The 20,712-nt window shown below is 48.8% G+C and overlaps 2 protein-coding genes across 7 annotated transcripts; one reads left to right on the forward strand and one right to left on the reverse strand.

The window, feature by feature from the left end:
- Positions 1 to 391: 391 nt before the first annotated feature.
- On the reverse strand, positions 392 to 16,260 carry EEF1D (eukaryotic translation elongation factor 1 delta). 6 transcript variants are annotated; one of them, XM_069005602.1, is made up of 9 exons: positions 16,179 to 16,260; positions 8,429 to 8,552; positions 6,700 to 6,771; positions 3,250 to 3,318; positions 2,041 to 2,137; positions 1,848 to 1,951; positions 1,372 to 1,608; positions 609 to 803; positions 392 to 493 (listed from the first exon to the last, which is right to left on the reverse strand). In XM_069005602.1, the coding sequence occupies exons 2-9, from the start codon at positions 8,546 to 8,548 to the stop codon at positions 455 to 457; spliced, it is 933 nt and encodes a 310-aa protein (XP_068861703.1). In that variant the 5' UTR covers positions 8,549 to 8,552; positions 16,179 to 16,260; the 3' UTR covers positions 392 to 454. The 6 variants fall into 6 exon arrangements, with proteins under 6 accessions (XP_068861703.1, XP_068861704.1, XP_068861699.1 ...); XM_069005603.1 differs by lacking the exon at positions 16,179 to 16,260 and adding an exon at positions 14,485 to 14,504; XM_069005598.1 differs by lacking the exon at positions 16,179 to 16,260 and having other exon boundaries at positions 3,250 to 3,315.
- Positions 16,261 to 16,980: 720 nt separating this feature from the next.
- Positions 16,981 to 19,765, forward strand: TIGD5 (tigger transposable element derived 5). The gene has a single exon (XM_069005606.1). The coding sequence runs from the start codon at positions 16,981 to 16,983 to the stop codon at positions 18,745 to 18,747; it is 1,767 nt and encodes a 588-aa protein (XP_068861707.1). The 3' UTR covers positions 18,748 to 19,765.
- Positions 19,766 to 20,712: the final 947 nt, after the last annotated feature.

Below are 20,712 nucleotides of genomic sequence, written 5' to 3' on the forward strand. Positions count from 1 at the left end.
CAGCTGAAGTGACAGGGGCAGGGAATCAACAGGAAAATAGGGATGAAATCCATCCCAAACCAGCAATTCCTGAATTCTACCTGGTTATTCATCCTGGGTTTTTTGTAGGGAGCAACTGGGTCTCTAAACCTTGGGAAAGGTGGCTGGAAACACCCTCAGACCTTCATTCCAGCCCCAAATTCAAGGTCCTTGTCTCAAGATCTTTCCTTCCACCAATGATGAGGAAATCATGGAATGGTTTGGGTTAGGAGACGTTAAATATCTCTCATTCCAAGCCGCTGCCATAGGGGGGGGACACCTTCCAGTAGCCCAGGTTGCTCAAATATCCCAAAATCTCCCACCAAATCCCTCTGGAGAAGCTGCACCTGAAGGAAAAACCCACGACCCGACATGCACGCCCAATGTTCATCTTTATTAGTTCCGGGTTCAGATGAGGGGGATACAGTTTTTCCTTCTAAATCTTGTTAAAAGCAGCAATGTCCACGCTCTGCACCTGGAAGGGGACAAAAGCTGGAGTCATCCAGGTGTTCCCAGGAAAACACACCGGAGTTAACCCCTTCCCATGGGTCCCTTTCCAACTCCTCCCAGTATCCAGCTCCGAGACTTACGTAGTCCTCAAACTTGGTGATCTCCTCCTCCAGGATGTCTGTCCCGACTTTCTCATCCTCCACCACGCATTGGATTTGGAGTTTCTTGATGCCATATCCAACTGGGACCAGTTTGGAAGCTCCCCACACCAACCCATCCATGTGGATGGAGCGGACGCACTCCTCCATCTTGGCCATGTCGGTCTCGTCGTCCCACTGGAAAAGCGGGAATTGTGAGGTTTTAGTGTTTTCCTGGAGATCAACAGCAGCTCCAAGGGGTATCCAAGTGACACTGTGACACCTCTGGGAATGTCACAGCTGATCCAAACTTTCCTTTCTTGGCTGGAGAAGGCTCCAGAAGACCTTGGAGGCCTTTCCAGTGCCTCAACGGGATCCAAGAGAGCTGGAGAGGGACTTTGGATAAGGGATGGAGGGACAGGACAAGGGGGAATGGTTTTAAACTGGGATCGGGTGAGATTAGATGGGATATTGGGAAAAAATTCCTCCCTGGGAGGGTGAGGAGGCCCTGGAATAGGATACCCTGAGAAGCTGTGGCTGCCCCATCCCTGGAAGTGTCCAAGGCCACTTGGAGCAACCTGGGATAGTGGAAGGTGTCCCTGCCCATGGAATGAGATGGGATTCAAGGTCCCATCCATCCAAACCCATTCTAGGATTCCAGGGCAACAAATCCCACCTTGCTCCAAGCCCCTTGTTTGGAATTCCACCACCACCCACTTGGATGAGAGAGCCTCACTCCCAGAGCTCCCAAATTCCAATCACTCACTGGCTTCACATCCAGCAGGATGGAAGATTTGGCAATGAGTCCCGGCTTCTTGGCTTTCTTCTCCGCGTACTGCCGGAGCCGCTCTTCCCGGACTTTGGCAGCTTCCTGGTCTTCCTCCTCATCATCACTCCCAAAAAGGTCGATGTCATCATCCTCATCCTCCTTGGCAGCAGCCGGCTCGGCTTTCTTGGCCGGGAGCTCCACTTTTTTGGAGGGAATGCTGAATGGTTCCACTTTCTTCACCAGATCCGAGTTTTTTTAAGGGAAAAGAGGGAAAAGGTTAACACTGGAGTTGGAGCAGAGCAGCCAAAAAAGCTCAGGAATGGGAATCCCCACTGCTCAGGACACAGAACAATCCCCACACACTGTGACATTCATATGGATTTATCAAAACAGGACGTTTGTCCACATGGATCTTTGATCCGGCCATAATTTGAATTCCTAGAGAAAAATACCAGCATTTTTCCAAGGCTCACCTGGGTCGGAGGAACAGGTGAAGGCTGGTGGGAAGTTGAGGATTTTTCCAGAGCGTTCAGGCGGCTTTCCAACTTGAAAATGGCCATCTGGAGGTCTGCAACAACTGGAAAAAGGGAAAAAAATAGGAAAAATGACCTTAAATTCCCAGTTTCATGTCAGGTCTCCAGCCAGGACAAGAATTCTCCCACTCACCACTGCGGAGGTTCTGGTTTTCCACTTCCAGGTGGGAAATTCGGGACAGGAGCTCATTTTGGTCACCAGCAGCCCCCGAGGAGGTTGTGCTTGCGCTCTGCAACGAGGAAAACCGGGATGAAAGCGAGTTGTTTCCCCTCTTCCCAAAAATTCCATGAAGCAAAGCAGAGTCGTGTCCTCGGGGAGGGAGAAAATTTAGGAGCTGAACTAAAACCAAGGGTATTTTCTCTAAATTAGGATAGGAACTAAGGGAGCAGCTCTAGAAAATGAAGCATAGACTAAATCCCGAGGAATTTCAGCTGGCACCAAGGAGCAAAGGATAAAATCACTTTTCCCACTCTCAGATCCCAAAATGCCACAAAAACCACACAAAATTTATATGAAAATTTCATACTGAGCCCTTTAAAAAATTCTTGGAGTCTCTCAGTCTCCTCTCCCAACCCACTGAGGGACAGGAATGACCTGCCTAAGGTAACACTGGGAAAGCTGGAAAGATCCCAGGATTTCTACTCCCACCTTCCCCAAGCCAGCTTTTAATTCCTAACAATTTCAACCTGCTTTAACACATCCTGAGGGAATAATTATTCCACTCTGGCTTCCAATGGATTTTTTGACAGCAAAAAAAGAGCTTTTTTTTTTTTTTAATGTTAAGGAGGTTCCTTATCCATCAATTCCAGGCAGCAAAGGCAAAGAAAATAACGGGAATTGTCCTTGAATTGTCATTTCTAAGTGAAAAGAGAGAATAATTTATTCTCTTTGGCCCTGCACATAATTCCAACGTGCAATCTCAGCAGATGGAGAGGGAAAAGCAGGGATAAGATGAAGAATGTGAGGCACAAGGAAAGGTGTGAATCATGGAACAGTTTGGGTTGGAAGGGATTTTAAGGATCATCCAGCCTAACACCTTCCACTATCCCAGGTTGCTCCAAGCCCTGTCCAACCTGGCCTTGGACACTTCCAGGGATGAGGCTGGGAGATACCAAAAGAGCAGGAAAAAATTCCATCTCCGACACCTCAGCCATGGATTCAGGCTCAGGAAGGTGAGCACAGATCCCTGGACACAGAGCTGGGACAACTCCCTGCTATCAAATCCCATTATCCAGGTTTATCCAGGTGCCAAACACCGAGGAAGGAGAACTTGCTCCATCCTTGTCCCACCAAATCCTCTCCCGTTTTTCCAAAGGCTCCATCCATGCACGGCTCACTTACAGCGGAGCGTCTCGATTGTTTCTTGGGATGGCCACAAGGAGCTTCCTTGCTCCGAGCAGGCGTCTTCTGCTGCAGGGGGGGAAAAGGTTTGGGAAGATGGGAAAGGGTTTCACTATTCCAGAGAGAACTCAAGCGCAGGGAAGATCCGCATGCAAGGAAAAGTTACGGAGCGGTGGGAAACAGCCTCACACTGCACGCAAACATTCCCCCAGGAATTCTGGGATCTTCTCCGTGAACATCTCAGTGCCTGCAGGGAGCTCATGCAGCACCGTGGGCTCATCACACCATGCCAGCCCTGATGCTCCAAGGATGGAAATCATGGAATTATGGAGGTGGGAAAACCTCTCTGAGCCCCTCGAGTCCAACTGTTCCCCCAGGGTCACCACTGAGAGTGTCCCCAAGTGCCACATCCACAAAATCCCTGCATGGATGGGGACTCCACCCCATGCCAGGGCTGGACAGTCCCTTTCCATGAGGAATTTTCCCAATATTCCAGCTAAATCTGCCCTCTGGTGGGGTTTCCTTTCATCCTGTCCCTTATTCCCTGGGAGCAGATCCTGGATTCCCACTTGGGAATCCAGTCAGGGATTTGTGGAAGTGAGAAGGTCCCCCCTGAGCTTCCTTTGTTTCCAGGCTGAGCAGTCCCAGCTCCCTCAGCTACTCCTGGTGCTCTGGACCCTTCCCAATCCATTCCCTGGAAATGCTCCAGCCCCTAAATGTCCTTCTTGTGAGGGACTCAAAATTCCCACAAGGATTGGAGGTGCCTCAACACTGCCAGCACAGGAAGAGGACATTTCTCTTCCCTGTTTGTAACAATTCCTCAAAAAAAAAGGGAAGAGCATTGGAAGAGCAAGGGAAGAGCAAGGGAAGAGCAAGGGATGCCTGTCCCAGGCTCAAGCAATCAAGAGATCTTAATTGGAACCCATAAGACAATGCAAGAGGCACAACCAAGCCCCAAATCCTGGGATGAGTTCAAAAATTATGGGAAAATTGCCTTTATGACACTCTGGGATCTTCCCTGAGGAAAGGACACTCCAAGATTTGGGAATGTGGACACCACACCTCCATTAGAGCACACAAAAACTATTCCCTCTTCCAACCCTCTTCCAACTTCCAGCTCCACACAAGTATCCATGAATTTTATCATGGATAAGAATTCAGAATTCCAAAGGTGGGGAGTTCCACAGCATCACTTTCCTCATTTTCTGTGCACTCTTTGCTTGGATAAAGCCCTTAAATCCTTCCTTTTTTAAATTTTTGTGCTGAACCCACCTCAGAGTTGCAGCCTATTCCAAATATTTTGGATAGTTCAAGTGTTTGGGAAAGCTGGAATCTCACCAGGATTGTGCATAAATTTAATCATCCAAGCAAAATAAATCCCTGGGAATTATGAAGGGTACCTTGGGATATAAACATCTGTTACTCCCTGAAGTTTGACTCCCTAAAATACATTATAAATATCAGAGACAATAAAGATTTTCCTGATGTTCAGGTGGAATTTCCTGTTCCACTTCTTGCTTTTCCTCATAATCCAGGAGTTCCATCATATTCCTAGACTCATTCCAGGCCTCTCTTTTCCCCAGGAGCCCAGAGCTGGACCCAGTTTTCCAGCTGAGGTCTCACCTGGGCTGAGGAGAAGGGCGGGATCACCTCCCTGGATCAGGGAACAACTCGGGATCCAGGGAATCTCCAGCCATGGAGCCGACTGGAAACTGCTAAAATCTGGGATGGCCATGCAAAGCTGGATGAAAGGGATGTGCAAACAAATGTTTCCAGTGGCAGAGCTTTATCCCATTTTTCCGGAGGCCTCAACCATTCCAAGTGCTCATTCCTGCGTTTTATGACACAATCCCAGCCTGAAATTCCCAGCAAAAAGTCCAAAACTCCCATTGTCCCATCTTTTCAGAGCCAACTCTTCCCTTGCCACATCTAAAGACCCCTGACAATAACTCTGGAGGAAGGAAGGGCAAAAATCTTGGGATAAAAACGTTCTTCTCCAGATCGCACAGTGTAAATTTGGGTTTTGGAAATGCAAGGAATAAGTTTAAGTTTAGGACTGTTCTACAGTCAAGCCTGGTTATCCAAGATTAATGATGATCCTTGAGGGATGCAAGCTACAAAAGCCAAGTATTCCAATTATTTTTCAGTCATGTGGAAGATCCAACCCCTTTCCCAGGAACAAAAAAAAAATCCAGCAGAGGAATTTTTTACATCCAGCACTAATCCCCAAAAACATCTGCAAACAATTTATATCCCAAAATTCCTGTCCTGGCTTTGGGCTGGTGCTTTGCCAGTTCCCTGTTACAGCACCTGGATGATCCGAACTTCTGGGATTCTCTCCCAAAAAAAGCTCTTTAATAGGAGTCAGGGAAGAAATTCCTCATCTTTGGCAAACCATTCTGGAAGATGAGGATGAGCAGCACTTCCAGGTGATTTGGGTTTAGATTCCCTGCCCCTTGCCCAATTCCAAAAGTTCTTCCCAAAGGAATTTTTGTGCAGTTCTTTGATCCTGTTTGGGATGGGGGCCTCCTTTATCCATGTTTTTTTTTCCTTATAAAATAAGAGTCAGGAAAATTTTCCTTAAGCTGTTGGCTGAAATACTGATTCCTTATATTTATCCCAAATGTCTGGTTTCTTTCTCCTGGTGTAAGGAGGAATATGGACTATTCCCCTTGGGAAAGGGGGAATTCCTTGTTGTTCCCTGATATTGAGCTGATCAAGATAGAAACTGAGGGTGTTAAACATTCCAAGAGGGAATTAGGAGACCAAATAACAGATGGATTCCTTTGGGAGTCCTACTGCAGAGGTAGGGAAATCAAGACACCTGGGCTGTATCCCATGGATTTTCCTTTCCCATAAAACAACTCCACTTTTTAATATTTTAACTTCCTTTTACAAAAAGAAAGGTTTTTAATGCTCTTGTCTGCACTCAGCACAAAAACACCTCCACAAAGGATATTCCTGAGCTCCTCCAGGATGCTCCAGCCTCAGAGCTAGTAGCCAAGCTGAATTCCCTGCATGCAGCAGATGGAAAACACCCTTTTTTTTTTTTTTTTTTTGGCACATACCCTAAACTGGAAGCAAAACAGGGAAGAGAAGGTGGCAGCCCAGTGTATCCCAAAAAAGAGCCACACACTCCAGTGCTTGGGAGTTGGAACCTGTTAGTTAAGACCCATGGGAACATCCCACCAGGAGAAAGAAAAAAAAAAAAAAAAAAGGAAGGAAGGAAAAGCCCAATTCAAGGAATTCTTTTCACCCAAATCCAGTTTTGGCAGCGCTGCCGGTGAGCAGCGCCTCGGGACGGGATGGAGCTGGTGGGACACGGCGCTGCACACCTTGGTCTTCTCCTCTAACTTCCAACCAAGAAGCCAAACAATCTATGGGATTAGAATTCCATAAAAAAAAAAATATGGATGCAGGCAGCCAGCTGGTGAGAGCTTGGGTACTCACTCCGGCCAGCGATTTCTGGATATTCTCCCTGGCTCTGGCAATGTCGCGGAGGATCGTGCTGGCTCCGTTCTCCTGCAAACAGCGCAGAAAGAACCAAGAGTTTCTTTTTAAAAAAAAAATATTAAAACACGGGGAAAAAAAATTCAGCAGGGAAGTTCAAAAAAAAAAAAAAACAACCCAACAAAAGGAGGGAAGAGCAGGGGGAATTGGGAATTTTCCTTTCCATGATTCAGCGATTTTTGCCGCGAGGATTGGGGCTAAATTGGGCGGCACCGACTGCAATCCCTGGTCATGTGTCCTGAAAGATCATCCAGTCAAAGAGCTTTTAAATTCCCTGTGACTACCCTGAAAGGTTTGGGAAGCTGCCAGAGGGTTGGAGTGACTCCAGAACTCCTTAAAAATCCTGCCTCAGGCAGGATTTTTCCATAATATTACCCGAGTTCAGGCAGAAAGTGACAACCCTGACTCCAGCACTCTATCCAGAGGTGCAACCCAGAACACCAGGAATTCTTTCCCTCTGCTCCTGCTGCCATGCCTTAGCCTGGATTTCAAGATTCCCTCCTCGGAAATTCCATGATCCATTCACTCCTTGCCTCTCCCAGACTGCAACCCCCACCAGCAAAATCCGAGACGTGAAACCTCCCACAAGCCTCAAATCCTGAGGTAAATAGAAAATAAAGGAGAACACTCTGGACACATCCAGGTGGGTCCCACTTCCTGCTGCTTCCAAGAAGGTTTTAAGGAGTGTGGGGATATTTTTCCACAGGAAAAGTGGCTGATAAATTGCTGCAGGATCTCCAGAGATCCTTCAAACCACCTCTCCCAAGCTGAACTCCTTCACTGGAAGCTCCTGATGTGCCTTGAAATAGTTGAACTGTTCCAAGAGGTTTTCACTCCAAAATCTGCTTCCAGCACTCATCCAGAGCTTCCCAATTTTTTTTATTCCCTTCTCCCAGGTGCTGTGCCAGCACCTAAGCTAGGATGGGCAGCAGGAATAGCCACAATGTTCTAAAAGTTATTATTTAAGCAAATAATTCCTTGTAAACTCTTTAGAAAGAGGCACTGAACACTCATCATTCCAAAGGCACGAGCAGTTAGGAGCAGGAAGAGGTTAGGAAAGCTCTGAACCTTGGAACGGGAATAATTTTGGGATAATATTGAAGCTGGAAGTACTTCAGCTCAGCAGGATCATGCTTCCCCCTCCACCTTCCCCATCCCAACTCACCAGTACCATGACAGAGTCTTCCACTGGAACACCTGGAATATTTCCAGGGGTACAAAGAGAGGGATAAAGAAAATCCCCCCAAAAAATTAATATCCCAAAGGAAAGCTCTGCTGCTCCAAAATGGAAGCAAAGCAGAGTTTTCCCTGGATGAAGGGGGACAGGACAACTCTTTGCCAATAAAACTGGGGATTTGGGGATTTCCAGCTCAAACTGTGCCCCCACAGATCCCAGCAGCCTGGAAAAATTCAGGATAACTGCTGGAAGCTAGGACAGGTTCACCTGTTAGAAAGGCACCTGATCTCCCAGTTCCTTGGGATCAAATCCTTCAGGTTCTACAGAAAATGGTGGGAAGAAAAACCCCAAGCCAGACAAAAAGGGTCATTAACAGCTTAGAGAGCTCCAGGAAGACTTGGAAAAAAACAGCACAGAGAGTGGAAATCCCACAAAAATCCAGGTGGATCATGTCCTTTGACTTACTCTGGAATCCCTGGGAATGGGAATTACCTGCTGGCGGGAGGAGCCGCCCATGGGGCCGTTCATCTGCTCGTAGAACCTTCGCTCAGCATCGTCGTATTTGTACTTCTCAAACCAGATCTTGTCGTGCAGGAAGTAATCCACAGCCATTTTCCTAGGAAAAGGGGGGGGGAAATATCCACAAAACGTGAATTCCTGCAAGGATTGAAGGTTAACAGCTCGTCAGGAGTGGTTTCTGTGCCTGCAGCTCGGCTTGGCTGCGGATTTAAGTATCCAGGATCCTCTTAAAAAGCCAGGACAGATTAATCACCCACCTGCCTGACCCGGACGTGGAGTGGGGATGGGACAAATCAGCTGATCCAGACCTTATTCCACAAAAAAAAACCCCAAAAAACCAGGATTTTCTAGTTCAGGCTAAGGAAAATGTCTTGTGTAGGAGAATAAAAAGGGAATAGAAATCATGGAATGGTTTGGGTTGGAAAAGACCATAAAGATCATTTAGTTCCAACCCCCTGCCATGGGACATCTTCTACTATCCCAGGTTGCTCCAAGCCTCATCCAACTTTTCCCTGGATACTTCCAGGGATGGGGCATCCACAAGTTTTCTGGGAAATCTTTGATGAAAATCAGCAAGGCAACACTTGGAAGGGACGGACCTGGCACTACACGGAAAAACAGCACAAAACACCCCAAATCCTGCTGGGAAATGGAGGATTTTTATGGAGCAGCTTCCAAAGGTGGATTAAATTCTTAATTTGAAGGGAAACGGAGCCCTCAAAAAGAAGAAAAGCCCTGAATTCCAGCAGGGGACAGGGACAGAGCAAGCAGAAGTTTGAGGTGGAGAGCAGGGATAGAGCAGCACAAGGAAACCACAACTGGAGCAGGCTCCACAAACCTTCTCCTTGCCATCCCAAATCCCAGAGTTTCCCATAAAACACTTCCGTAGAAGCCAAAGCTGATTTTCCTGAAATCAAATCCCTTCTTATCTCACCCATCCACTCAGAAGAGACACAGGACCTGCACCAAAAACACTCTCCACACCCAAATCTCCAGGACCTCCTGGAATTCCAATCAGGATCATTTGCAGAAAATCCCAAATACAGGCAAATTTATCCCACATTTTTACAGAGACACATGGATTTTCCCAAATACCCAGTTCTGACCAAATAAGGGGAAATTGATCCCAAACAGGACCAAGCAAAAAGTATTTGACCTCTAAATCTCTTGATACAAAGATCCTAAAAGCTTTCCAACAAATCCCAACAAAACTCATGGATCAGAAGTGTCAGGAAGTAAGGACGAATGCTCCAAGGGTCTTTTTCACCCAGGAATATCAGTCTCTACCTTAGCTCTGCACACATCTAAGCCTTTGGAGAGGATCCAAGGGCATTCCAAAGATTAACAGACTGGATATAAATTCCCTCAAAAAACCAAACTACAGCACATGCTCCCGCCAGAGTGATTCCCTAAATTGTATTCCAGTCATTCCCAAACCTTCTTCAAGCTGGATACCGGTTATGAGGCTGATTTTTATATGGAATAAGAGGATGGAAAGGAGGATGGTGCTGTATCCATGCAAAAACAGGGGATACTGAGCTCACTTCCCAGCCCTGCCTCTCAACATTTTCACCTCTGGCTCCACACAAACGCAGCCTTTATCCACCAGAATTCCTCAGGAGAATTCCTTGAAAGATTTTCCCCCCAGCTCCCTGCCCACCAGGAGCATCTCCAAGTCCACCCAGTCTTCTCCACATGCAAATTCCTTCCGGCTCAATCCTGACCCGGCCGGTTTTTTTGCATGGGTGTTACCCCCAAAGAAACTTCTCCTACTTCATTTCCGGAGCAGGAATGCTCGGAGCAGCTGGATGGGAGGGATTTCCTGCAGCAGATTCCTGGATCCCAGTCTTCTCTGCTGCTCTGGCCGCTTCCAGGGCGAAATACCGGGATTCGGCCCTGTCGTACGTCACCTTGTTCAGCCACACAGATTCACTGTCCTTGTGCAGGAAAAAGCAGCAGGTGGCATTTTCCTTGGGAGAATTGGGAAGCTGAGGATTGGTGGCGATTCCCATTTGCTTCCCAAGGTTGTGGTTCTTGGATGCTTCCGGGCAGCCGCGTTCCCACTGCTGGATTTTATCCGAAGGGTGTCCGTCCAACATCTTCTCATAAAAATTCTTCTCAGCATCATCGTAAAGAGGTTTTTCCAGCCAAACCTCGGATGCCAGAACTTCCCAGTTGGAAATCTGCGGCTTCCCATTGACCGTCTGCTGGTCGGAGCTGGGCAAACTGGGAATGGAGGCCACGGAGGAGTTGGGAATGGCAGGAGCCAAGCCTGGCGTGGCAGGAGTGGGCAAGGCAGTGCCATAGCCCTCATCCGGCGTTCCCAGCCTGGAATTCGCGCACACGGATGGGATGGCCAGGACGCTGGGAGGAAGGAAAAACTGGGATTTTTCCATGAACGCCCTCTCGGCCTTATCGAAGTCAAACTTGTTGATCCAAACCCCTTGGACAACGTGGTGACAGGCGGCCAGGCTCCCGTGGGAACACACTGGGAGCATCCTTGGCTTGGGAATATCTTGGCTGGATTTTGACCTGGCCACGGCAGGGGATTCCTGAGCCATTTTTCCAGTCTCAGGAGATTCCCGACTCTGGGAATCCGCTAGTTTTTTCCTGTAGACGTTCTCAGCGCGGTCATACAAGGGTTTGTCAAACCACACGTGCTCCGCCGACATTCCCGCCAGGATCGCGTCCAGCTTGGAATCCTGAGCTTTGGGTTTCGGGGAGCGCTTCCGTTTCCGTTGCTTTTTGCCATTCCTGGGTTTTTTTGGGTCCCCCTTGAACTCCCCTTCCAAGGAATCCTCGTGGCAGATCCCGTTGACGGCCTCGGGCTCCGGCGCTTCCCGCTCGGCTTCGTCGTGCCGGTGCTTTTCCAGCCAAACTTTGTCCACGGAGCAGGGAGTTTTCCGTGTCCTCATCTTCCCAAAAAAATTGGCAGCATGAAGAGATAAGCACAACAATGTAGTGGCAGCAAAAGCAAAGCAAGGGCATGCAGGAGATTTTTTTATATCCGTTAATATCCCTGGGAAAAGAGCTCCAATATTCCATTTATTTTTCCCTTTTGGGATAAGTTTGAATTCCAAGGAATTCAACGCAGCCGAAACCACCTTCCTCCTAAAATATTCCTGCTGTTGTGCCAAGAATTCTCCCCGTTATTCCAAATTTCAAGGCAACAGGCAGGAAAAAAACACAGGATTTTGCTCGAATCCTTGGGAATTAGAAGATATTATTCCAAGTTAGTGGATTAGTCATTAATTATTTGTTAGTTATTCCCAATTAGGCAAAATTTTGTGAAAACTGGCTCCAATTTTTGAGATTTTGGAGGTTGTTTTTTACTCCTGGTTGGCTTTTCCTACTAAAAAGCAGCTGCTGAAAAACTGGGATATAATTTCAGGATAAAATCCAAGTTATTGGCAAATTACGTTTGTCCAGGAGCTGCAAATCTCGTGATTAATTCAATAATTAATTAATAAAAAATTGATCTGTGGCAGGTTGCCAAATAAAATTCCGAGAGAGATGCAATGTCCTCTAAGGTTTGTAATTCCACGGTTCCTGGAAAATTTTGGAAGCCTCAAGTCAAAGGCTTGGCTTTGAATTCCAACTTAATTTTAAAATTTAATTTTAAAATTTACTGCTTTTAATTGAAAATTTAATTTTAAATTTTCACATAAATGCTTTTTTTGCCTCTTGACTATTCCAACTGAAATGTATAAATTAATAAACTGAACTTTTGCCTCTAAAATTTTAAATTTATAGAGTTTAAAATACCAAATTTTAAATTCCAATTACACAAATCATGAGGAATGGCAAAAGGAGATTTTTCTTTTTTTCTTGTGTTGGGAAACTGATTCAGCTAAAAATGCTTAAAAATTGAAGTTTCAATTCAGAATTTAAAAAAAAAATAAAAATGGAAGGTTATTTTGAATTTTTATATTTAAGTTTTTCTCTTTTATTGTAGGGAGATAGAAATTCTTGTTAGGATCTTTAAATAGAAATAAATTTGATTATAGTAACTAAATAACATAATACATTTAAAAAGTATAATAAAAGCAAATGATTGAAATTACTTTCAATTTAATTAGAATAAAGCAAAATTTCCACTAAATATTAATTTTCCAGGCTGGAAAAGAATTAAATGACATAAATTCCACGTGTTGGGCATTAATTCCCTTCCACATATTCCCAAAAAGCAGCAATCCGGGAATACCGCAGCCCAAAATCCATGGAAAAACAAAATTCCCCACCAAAAGTGAGTTAATAGGACAATAAATTGGAATTTTTAGGATTTCTAAGCAGAAAATCCCATTTAGGACACACTCTGCTTGTCCCAAATTTCCCATTTCTTTGAGTGATTCCAAGGAAAAATGGGATATTTTAACAGAAATGTTCTACAACAAGAACCGCTTGTAGGTGGAAAAAGTCAGGATTTAGTTGGATTTTGCACCCAAAAAAGCCCTAAAATAAGGGGTTTATTATATTTTTTAAATTATTTATTCTATTTTTTTAATTAAGAGCTGAATTTGCACAAAAAAAGAACTAAAATTTGTGGGATTTTTTTAATTCTGAGGGATTTTGCACCACAAAAATTCCCAAAATTTAAGTTTTTTCCAAACTAAATTTAAAATTTGAATTTTTAAAATTAAATGTTGATTTTTTTTCCCCAATTATTTAATTTTTTTTCTATTTATTTCAGATGGTTTTGCTCCAGTTTTTAAGCAGCTCCAAGCCCTGGAATTGCAGCCCCCATGGATGAGGTGAATTATGGAGTAGGAATTCTATAGTGAGGAGTTACCAGGAGATTCCCTCCAATCAAAGAACTGTTTTAACAGAGCTGAAATTAATTTTAAAAACGCTTTAAAATTAAATTATTTCTAAGAAAACTCTGCAGTAATTTGTCTAATAAATATCCCACCAGTGCTGATATTCCCAGATTTTCCGGAATTCCGAAAAAAACACAAAACAATTAGAGGGTACTTACTTTTTTAGCTCCTATGCCAGCATTAAAAAAAACAGGATAATATTAGAGAAAAATTCCAATTTCTATGGATGCAGCAGCTCCTCAGCCTAATGATTTAATTAATAATGAATGGATTAACTCATTAACATATTTAATTAAGTTTAGAGCTGATGAACTTTCCAGAACTCCATGAAGTTTGTGAACCAACACCACGAAAAACGAGTTTATTTTCATTTTCAATAACAAGGAAAAGAACGTTATTGTGATGTTATCCAAAAGGATTTTCCCATCCCAGCAGCCAGAGAATTCCCAACCTGCCATCCCAATCCTGGCACGTATTGATGGAGCTCAGAATCCAAATTTTTGGTTGATTTTACACCAAAATAATTCCCAACATTCCTGCAGCACGTTTTTGTTTCCATGAGAGGCCAAACTTCATGTTTAGTCCTGATAAATCCCAAGTTTTCAAGGAAATAAAGCTTCTAAACAACGAAAAATTGGGGAAAAAAGTGTCATTTCTCTTCTGTGTCCATCAGTTTTCCTGGAGGAACCTGGGCAAAAGGGATTTTAATCACACAAACCATCACCTTTCAACGTTTTCCACCCAAAATTGCCATTTTTACTTCCTCAACCACAAAGTTTTAGGATTAAAAACCACGCAGTGGTTTTGGGAATATTCTCCACTGGGAAATATCAGAGCCCAGAAATTCAGGATGAGTTCAAGATCCATCAGGGAAATCAAAATAAATCAAAATATTAACACCAGTGTCTAATATTTTATTCATTTTAAACCAGCTCTTCTGCTGGTTTCATTCCCTAAAATTGGCTCTTCCCCCAAGTCAGACCCTCAGCATCACCTTTGCTATGACACAAAGCTCCACATTCCAGGAAAACACAACAATTCCAATCCTTGATCACCTAAAACCACAACTTTCTGCTCCAAGCTGCTGATTCCTAATGAGATAATCCTGGATATGGGAAATCAGCAGTAGGGAAAGACAGGGAATGTGTCACCTTCTGGAGAAATAGGAAAAAAGAGTTGGGAATAAACAGCTCAGGTGAGGAAAAGTCCTACCTGAAGGTCAAGGAGAAATGGGACACACCTGGAAAAGGAGAGGAAAGAATTACAGGCAGACAGCTCAGAAAAGGGAATTTCTCATCCCTAAGGATTGTGACCATCGGGATCCCAATCAATTCCAAATCATCAGTGACCTGAATGCGACAGAACAAATCCATGTGGGATTTCTGGGAACACCAATGTGGCAGCCTCAGCAAGTTTAGTCAGGGATGTAATCCTTCAAAAACCCCATGGAGCACAACAGCAGGCTCTGCCCGTTCCCAAAATAGTCTGGAAATGGATCCCTCCCTCCTGAGCATCGAGACGAAAAAAAAACAGGGAGAGGACAAACCCCACCAAGGCAATAGAAGTTTGGGAACAGCAGCACAAGGAAAAGGACAGGTGAGATAAGCAGAGCCCAGGTGCACCTATAGGAGCTGATTTTCCAGGGTTTCCAGCTCCAGGATAAGTTTGGAAAGGCAGCCAAGGGGGCTGGGATATGGGATGGATCAGCTGCTCCGTGCCAGGACACGGCAGCAGCTCCAGTTTCCCTTTGCAGCAAGTGACTGGACAAAAAATCCAAGGAATGGGGGGAGGAGCAGATCCTCAAGGCACCTGGGGATGTGCAGGATCCCTATATTCCCCTCCCTACCAGGAGGTGAAGGCTTTAATACGTCAGGAATATTCCCAAAAAACAGGGAATGTGTCCCCACAAGCTGTGGAAAACCCCAAAAGTTTAGGGAGACCCCCAGCATGAATCCACCCACCCCTTACCTGTAACAGAGAGTTCCTAAATCCTGGGAAAGGAAAGAGACCCCAAAGACATGGAGAATCCTAAAATCCCCCCTTCCCTGTGCCTGGAAAGGGATCCCCCAGATAATGAAGAGGTTTCCCACATCCTCCTTTTTGGGATGTGAGGGGAGGAGAGACCCCACAGGGAATACGGGAGGGCTTCCACACACTCCCTCCCAGAACTATTAAGGGAAAAGAGGCCTAAAACAATGGGAATTGCAGGTGACACCCCAATACTCCCTGGGCTTTTAAGTGGGGAAGGCAGTCTCAGGAAACAAGGGCATCCCTAAATCCTTTCCTTCAGGAGCCTTAGAGACTCCCATGACTCCCTTCCCAGACCTACTAAGGGAAAAGAGACCTAAGACATTGGGAAAGGGGGATCACTTCAGCATTCCTTAAAAGTCTCAGCAAGGAAAAGTTATCCTAAAAACCAAGGGCAGCCTAAATTTTCTCCTTCAGGATTCTGAGGGGAACTAAGGGATGCAACAGAGAATGGGGGGACTCCCCAAATTCCCTTCCCTAAAGCTTTAACAGGGTAAGAGACCCCCACGTACAAGGAAAGGCCCCCAAAACTCCCTCCTTCCCACCACTGAGGGAAGAAGCCCTATTCACAATTACAGGACCCCCAAATCTCTCTTTCCACGGGAAAAGTGCCCTAAAGATAATAAAGGGGGTGACCACAACCTCCTTCTTGGGAATTCTGAGATGACAAAGGGACCCTAAAGACCATGAAGGGCCCCCTGAGCCGCTTACCCCCAAATATCATGAGGAGCCCCGCCGCCTCCCGCCCCAGAGGTGTAAAGGACGCTCCGGAGACCCGCGAAACTTCCATTGCCGAGGCTCAGGGAGAAGGGTAAAGAACCCTAAGTGCGGGTATAAGGATTCCTAGGGCCTGGAAGGGGTTAGAAACCAGGACTCACCGACAGCGTTGACCCCTCAAACACCCTCCGCTCCCTTTGGCCGCCGCCGGGATAAAGGGGGGCAGCCTGCGGCGCGCGGAGGGTTATGGGGGAGGCGCATACCACACGTGGCGCGGGCGGGGGGTGGCGAAGGGGGTGCGCGATGGGGAGACTACGTGTAGCATATACAGTGCGGGGCCTGTCTCCCCCCACAATAAAAGGAACATGTGGAACATCACGGGGAGGTGGAAGCGGGATACGTGGACCACCCACCCGTAACAATTAGGTTGCGCTGCCCCCCCCTTTTCCTTTCCAAGTTGGTTTCGTTCTCATACCTCCGCCAGCGCCCGTAGGTTGTACCACTCTGCGAAAAGGGGGGTGCACCACCTCGCTGCTTCCCGCACACTGCTTCCCTCCCTCCCCCGGGATGATCCCCTGTATTTTACGAGAGGAGTTACGGGAGGGGGAGGCCCCGCACTGTGCGTGCGGCGCGCTGTCTCCCTCCGCGCACGGCTTCTCCCTCCCGTGAAAACCAAGTGGAACAGCTCAGCGGGGAAAGCGGCGGGGGGGGGGGGAGGCAGCGAGTGGCGCGCACCCCCCTTTTCGCAGAGTGGTACAACCCACAGGCGCTGGTGGAGCTAGGAGGAAGAATCCACCTTGGCGAGGAAAAGGGGGGGGAGGGAGCAACTTAGTGGCTGGGGGGGTGCGCGCATGCGGGGGACTGGAGCGGAGACAAAGGCGCCGCCGCGCCCCCCCACCCCATCCCCGCATCCCTCCCCGGTTATAACGCGCCCCCCATTCCCATGGATGCGGGGGTCGCTCCATGCCCGGGGGGGAGCTGGAGGAGGGCGGGGGAATGGCGGGAGGGCGGCGGGCAGGAGGAGGAGGAGGTGGAGGTGGAGGCAGCAGCGCATCACCCGGGGGGGTGTCGGTGAAGATGTCGCTTCGCCGCGCCTACTCCATCAAGGACAAGCTCCAGGCCATCGAGAGGGTGAAGAAGGGCGAGCGCCAGGCGTCGGTGTGCCGGGCTTTCGGGGTGCCGGGGGGCACGCTCAGGGGGTGGCTGAAGGACGAGGCGAAGCTCCGCTGGTTCCTGGAGCAGCTCGGCGGCGAGGTGGGCACCCAACGCAAGAAGATGCGCTTGGCCAACGAGGAGGAGATTGACCGCGCCGTCTATGCCTGGTTCCTCGCCCTGCGCCAGCACGGTGTCCCGCTCTCCGGACCCCTCATCCAGGCGCAGGCGGAAGCCTTCGCCCGGCAGATCTATGGGCCGGAATGCACCTTCAAGGCGAGCCACGGCTGGTTCTGGCGGTGGCAGAAGCGCCACGGCATCTCTAGCCAACGCATCTACGGCGAGGGCGGCCTCCCCGCCGAGCCCGAGCGCGCTCCGGCCGCCCGCGCCGAGGTCCTGCCCGATGCCGGCGGCTACGGGGATGAGCAGATCTACAACGCCAACATCACCAGGCTCTTCTGGAAGCTTCTTCCCGGTGCTGGGATCTCGGCATCACGGCGGCGGCCGGCCTGCGGCGAGCGCGTCACGGTGCTGCTGGCCGCCAACTTGACCGGCTCGCACAAACTCAAGCCCTTGGTGGTTGGGGGTGTCCGTGATCCCACCAGCCTCCGGCATCACAACCAGGAGAAATTCCCGGCTTGCTACCGCTACAGCCCCAGGGCCCGGCTGGCGCCAGCGCTACTGCGGGCTTGGTTCTTCGAGGACTTCGTGCCGGGGGTCAAGCGGTACCTGCGCCGGAGCTGCCTGCAGCAGAAGGCCGTGCTGCTGCTCAGCTCCGCTCCATCCCGCTCTGGATCGGGGGCTGAGGATTCCCCGCTGCTCCAGACTCCAGACGGGTCCATCCGCGCGCTCTTCCTCTCCAAGGGTTCCTCCGGGAGCGGCTTGGCCGGAGCGGGAGGCCGAATCCCGGCGCTGCTGGAGCAAGGGGTGGTGTCGGCCTTCAAGCAGCTCTACAAGCGGGAATTGCTGCGCTTGGCCGTGTCCTGCAGTGGCCCCGGTGGTCCCGCGGACTTCGTGCGGTCCTTCCTCCTCAAGGACATGTTGTACCTGGCCGGCCTCTCCTGGGATCTCATCCCACCCGGATCGATCGAGAAGTGCTGGCTGCTGGGGCTGCGCGCCGCCTTCGAGCCCCAGCCCGGTGAGGAGGAGCACGGGGACACCCTGGGAGGGGAGGAAGGTGGAGGGGACAGCAAGGTCTTCAGTGACCTCACCCACCTGGCTGCCTTGGCCTTCAAGCGCTTGGCTCCCGAGGAAGTGTCCGACTGGTTACACTTGGATGACGCAGCTCCGGGTGCAGAGGAGGATGATGATGGAGAGGAAGATGCCGAGGAGGAAGGCGCCGAGGGCTGTGGGATGGAGGAGGATGAGGAGGAGGAAGCAGCTGGTGGCAAAAGGGGTGGGGAAGGAGGAGATCCTTTGCTGCCCACGGCTCAGGAAGCCATCCAGGGCCTGGAGACGGCACTGCGCTGGCTGGAGGGACAGGACCCCCGGGAAGTGGGGCCGCTGAAGCTGGTGCAGCTCCGCTCCCTCATCTCCATGGCCCAGCGGCTGCGCCACGGCCGCAGCCCCCAATCCTAGGGCAGGGGCGACCCCCACTTCTTGGCTACTGACCACCCCTGGTTGGCCACAGAGCTGGGGACACCCCGGTTGTCCCAGGGGGATGGCGGTGGAGGTGCCACTCATCCCTCTGTGACTGTGATTCCCTGGGGATCAGGAAGCCCAGGTACCTGTGGGTCACAATTTAGGGGATTTTTGTGCAACAACTTGAATTGCAGGGTTGTTGCTTACCTAAATCTATTTAGGAGGTGCTATTTTTTATGTCCCTTGTGTCCCCTGGTCACTGGCACTGCCAGAAGGGGGTGGATGCCCCACCCCAAATTTCCCAATCCCGTGGGGAGAAGGGGCGAGGGAAGGACCTGCTCAGTGTCCCTGGAGTAATGGGGGATGTTACACTGAAAAATCCTCAAATCCTGGAGCGTGGCTGAGGTGGGCACATCCAGCTGGACAGGGACCACTCCTGAGGTGCTGCAGGGGAAATATTTCACCTTGGAAGAGGCTGGTGATGCTCTTCCCACTGCTGAAACGGAATCCTGTTAAACCAGGATGGTTTGGGTCTGGTTTAAGACAACTTCCTTCTTGGAATATTTGGGTGGCATCCATGAAGATGCGGCTCCCTGGATCATGATGGGTCACCTCCATCACTCCCATCACAGCTGGGAACACCTGGACCACGGAGACCTGCTGAACCAGGTACCATCCCCCAAGCATCCTCGTGGAGCTGAAGGCTCCAGGGATGGGGGTTGAGGTGTTCCCCATGGGGTTTGTGGGGTGGCTGGGGCTGGAGGACACATCTCAGTGAGTTGAGGTTGGAGCAGGGAGAGCTCCTGGAATACCGGAGGTATCTGATAGGAATTTAGCAGCTCCTGCCCTGATTTGGATGAAATTGTAGCGTTTAGCCAAATTATTGGAAGAGGGAAATTAAATGAACTCCTTGGTGCTGCCGTGCCTCGTGTCAGCAGGCGGGTGGGGGTTTTTACTTGTTGGGTCTTTGTCTCCTCACTGCAGAGTTTATGGAAATTAAATGGATTTTTATTCCCACATGGAGGTTGTCATCTGTGAACTGTCACATGGAGCCATCCCAGAGGGATTTGGGCTGGCACCAGGGGAACCTTCACGGGGTTGTGTCCTCTCAGTGTGGCCTTCTCCACGCCAACAGGGTGTAATCATGTAAAACCACATTTCTGTTTATTTTGATCATCTTTTGCACCAAAATGACCCCATAAAAAGATTTTGGAGTTTGGGATGTGGCTCATTTCAAGCAGGAGTTTGTGAATTAAAGGAGGCTTCCGTTGTGTGACAAAAATGTGAAGATCAACAGAAGGTGCCGGGCTGGAGATCTTTGAACTGGTTTGGTGGGGTGAGAATATCAAATCGTGGAATGGTTTGGCTTGGGAGGGACCTGCAAGGCCATCAAAATCCAACCCTCTACCATGGGCAGGGACACCTTCCACTGTCCCAGGTTGTTCCAAGCCCTGTCCAACCTGGCCTGGGACACTTCCAGGGATGGGGCAGCCACAGCTTCTCTGGGAATTCCATTCCATTCCAGCCCCTCACCACCGTCCCAGGGAGGAATTCCTTCCCAATATCCCATCTATCCCTGCCCTCTGGCAGTGGGAAGCCATTCCTGTCAGTCCAGGTCCTTATCCAAAGTCAGGGCTCAGCATCCGGATGTTCCCACCAGCGATGTTTTGCCCAGAAAAAACCTTTTCATCCTCAAAGCAGTTCCCAAATCATCACTCATTGCATCCGTGCAGGTGCCGGGAGACAAATGGAGCTTAATTAGGGCATGGAAAAGGCTCAGATCCTCTCTGGATGGGCAAGTTTGAGTTTCTACCCCCTCAATATCCCCAGAGCTGGGAGCAGATCTGGGTTTCCATCCTGCTCCCTGGTGCCAGGAAAGGATCATAGTGGAGTTTTTTTGGCTGGTTGACCTCTTCCAGACCATGGTGGCTTCCACGGCCCCCCAGGACCAAACAGACCACA

The sequence above is a fragment of the Aphelocoma coerulescens genome, chromosome 2 (assembly GCF_041296385.1).
Source record: "Aphelocoma coerulescens isolate FSJ_1873_10779 chromosome 2, UR_Acoe_1.0, whole genome shotgun sequence".
In the NCBI taxonomy this organism is placed as follows: Eukaryota; Metazoa; Chordata; class Aves; order Passeriformes; family Corvidae; genus Aphelocoma; species Aphelocoma coerulescens.

Excerpts from the sequence above, each read along its gene's own strand:
- EEF1D (XM_069005602.1), bottom strand. The coding sequence starts at position 8,548 with ATGGCTGTGGATTACTTCCTGCACGACAAGATCTGGTTTGAGAAGTAC. Across the intron at positions 3,319-6,699 it reads TCCAGAAATCGCTGGCCGGA|CAGAAGACGCCTGCTCGGAG; the intron begins GTGAGTACCCAA and ends CCCCCCCTGCAG. Across the intron at positions 2,138-3,249 it reads AACAATCGAGACGCTCCGCT|AGCGCAAGCACAACCTCCTC; the intron begins GTAAGTGAGCCG and ends TCCTCGTTGCAG.
- TIGD5 (XM_069005606.1), top strand. The coding sequence starts at position 16,981 with ATGCCCGGGGGGGAGCTGGAGGAGGGCGGGGGAATGGCGGGAGGGCGG.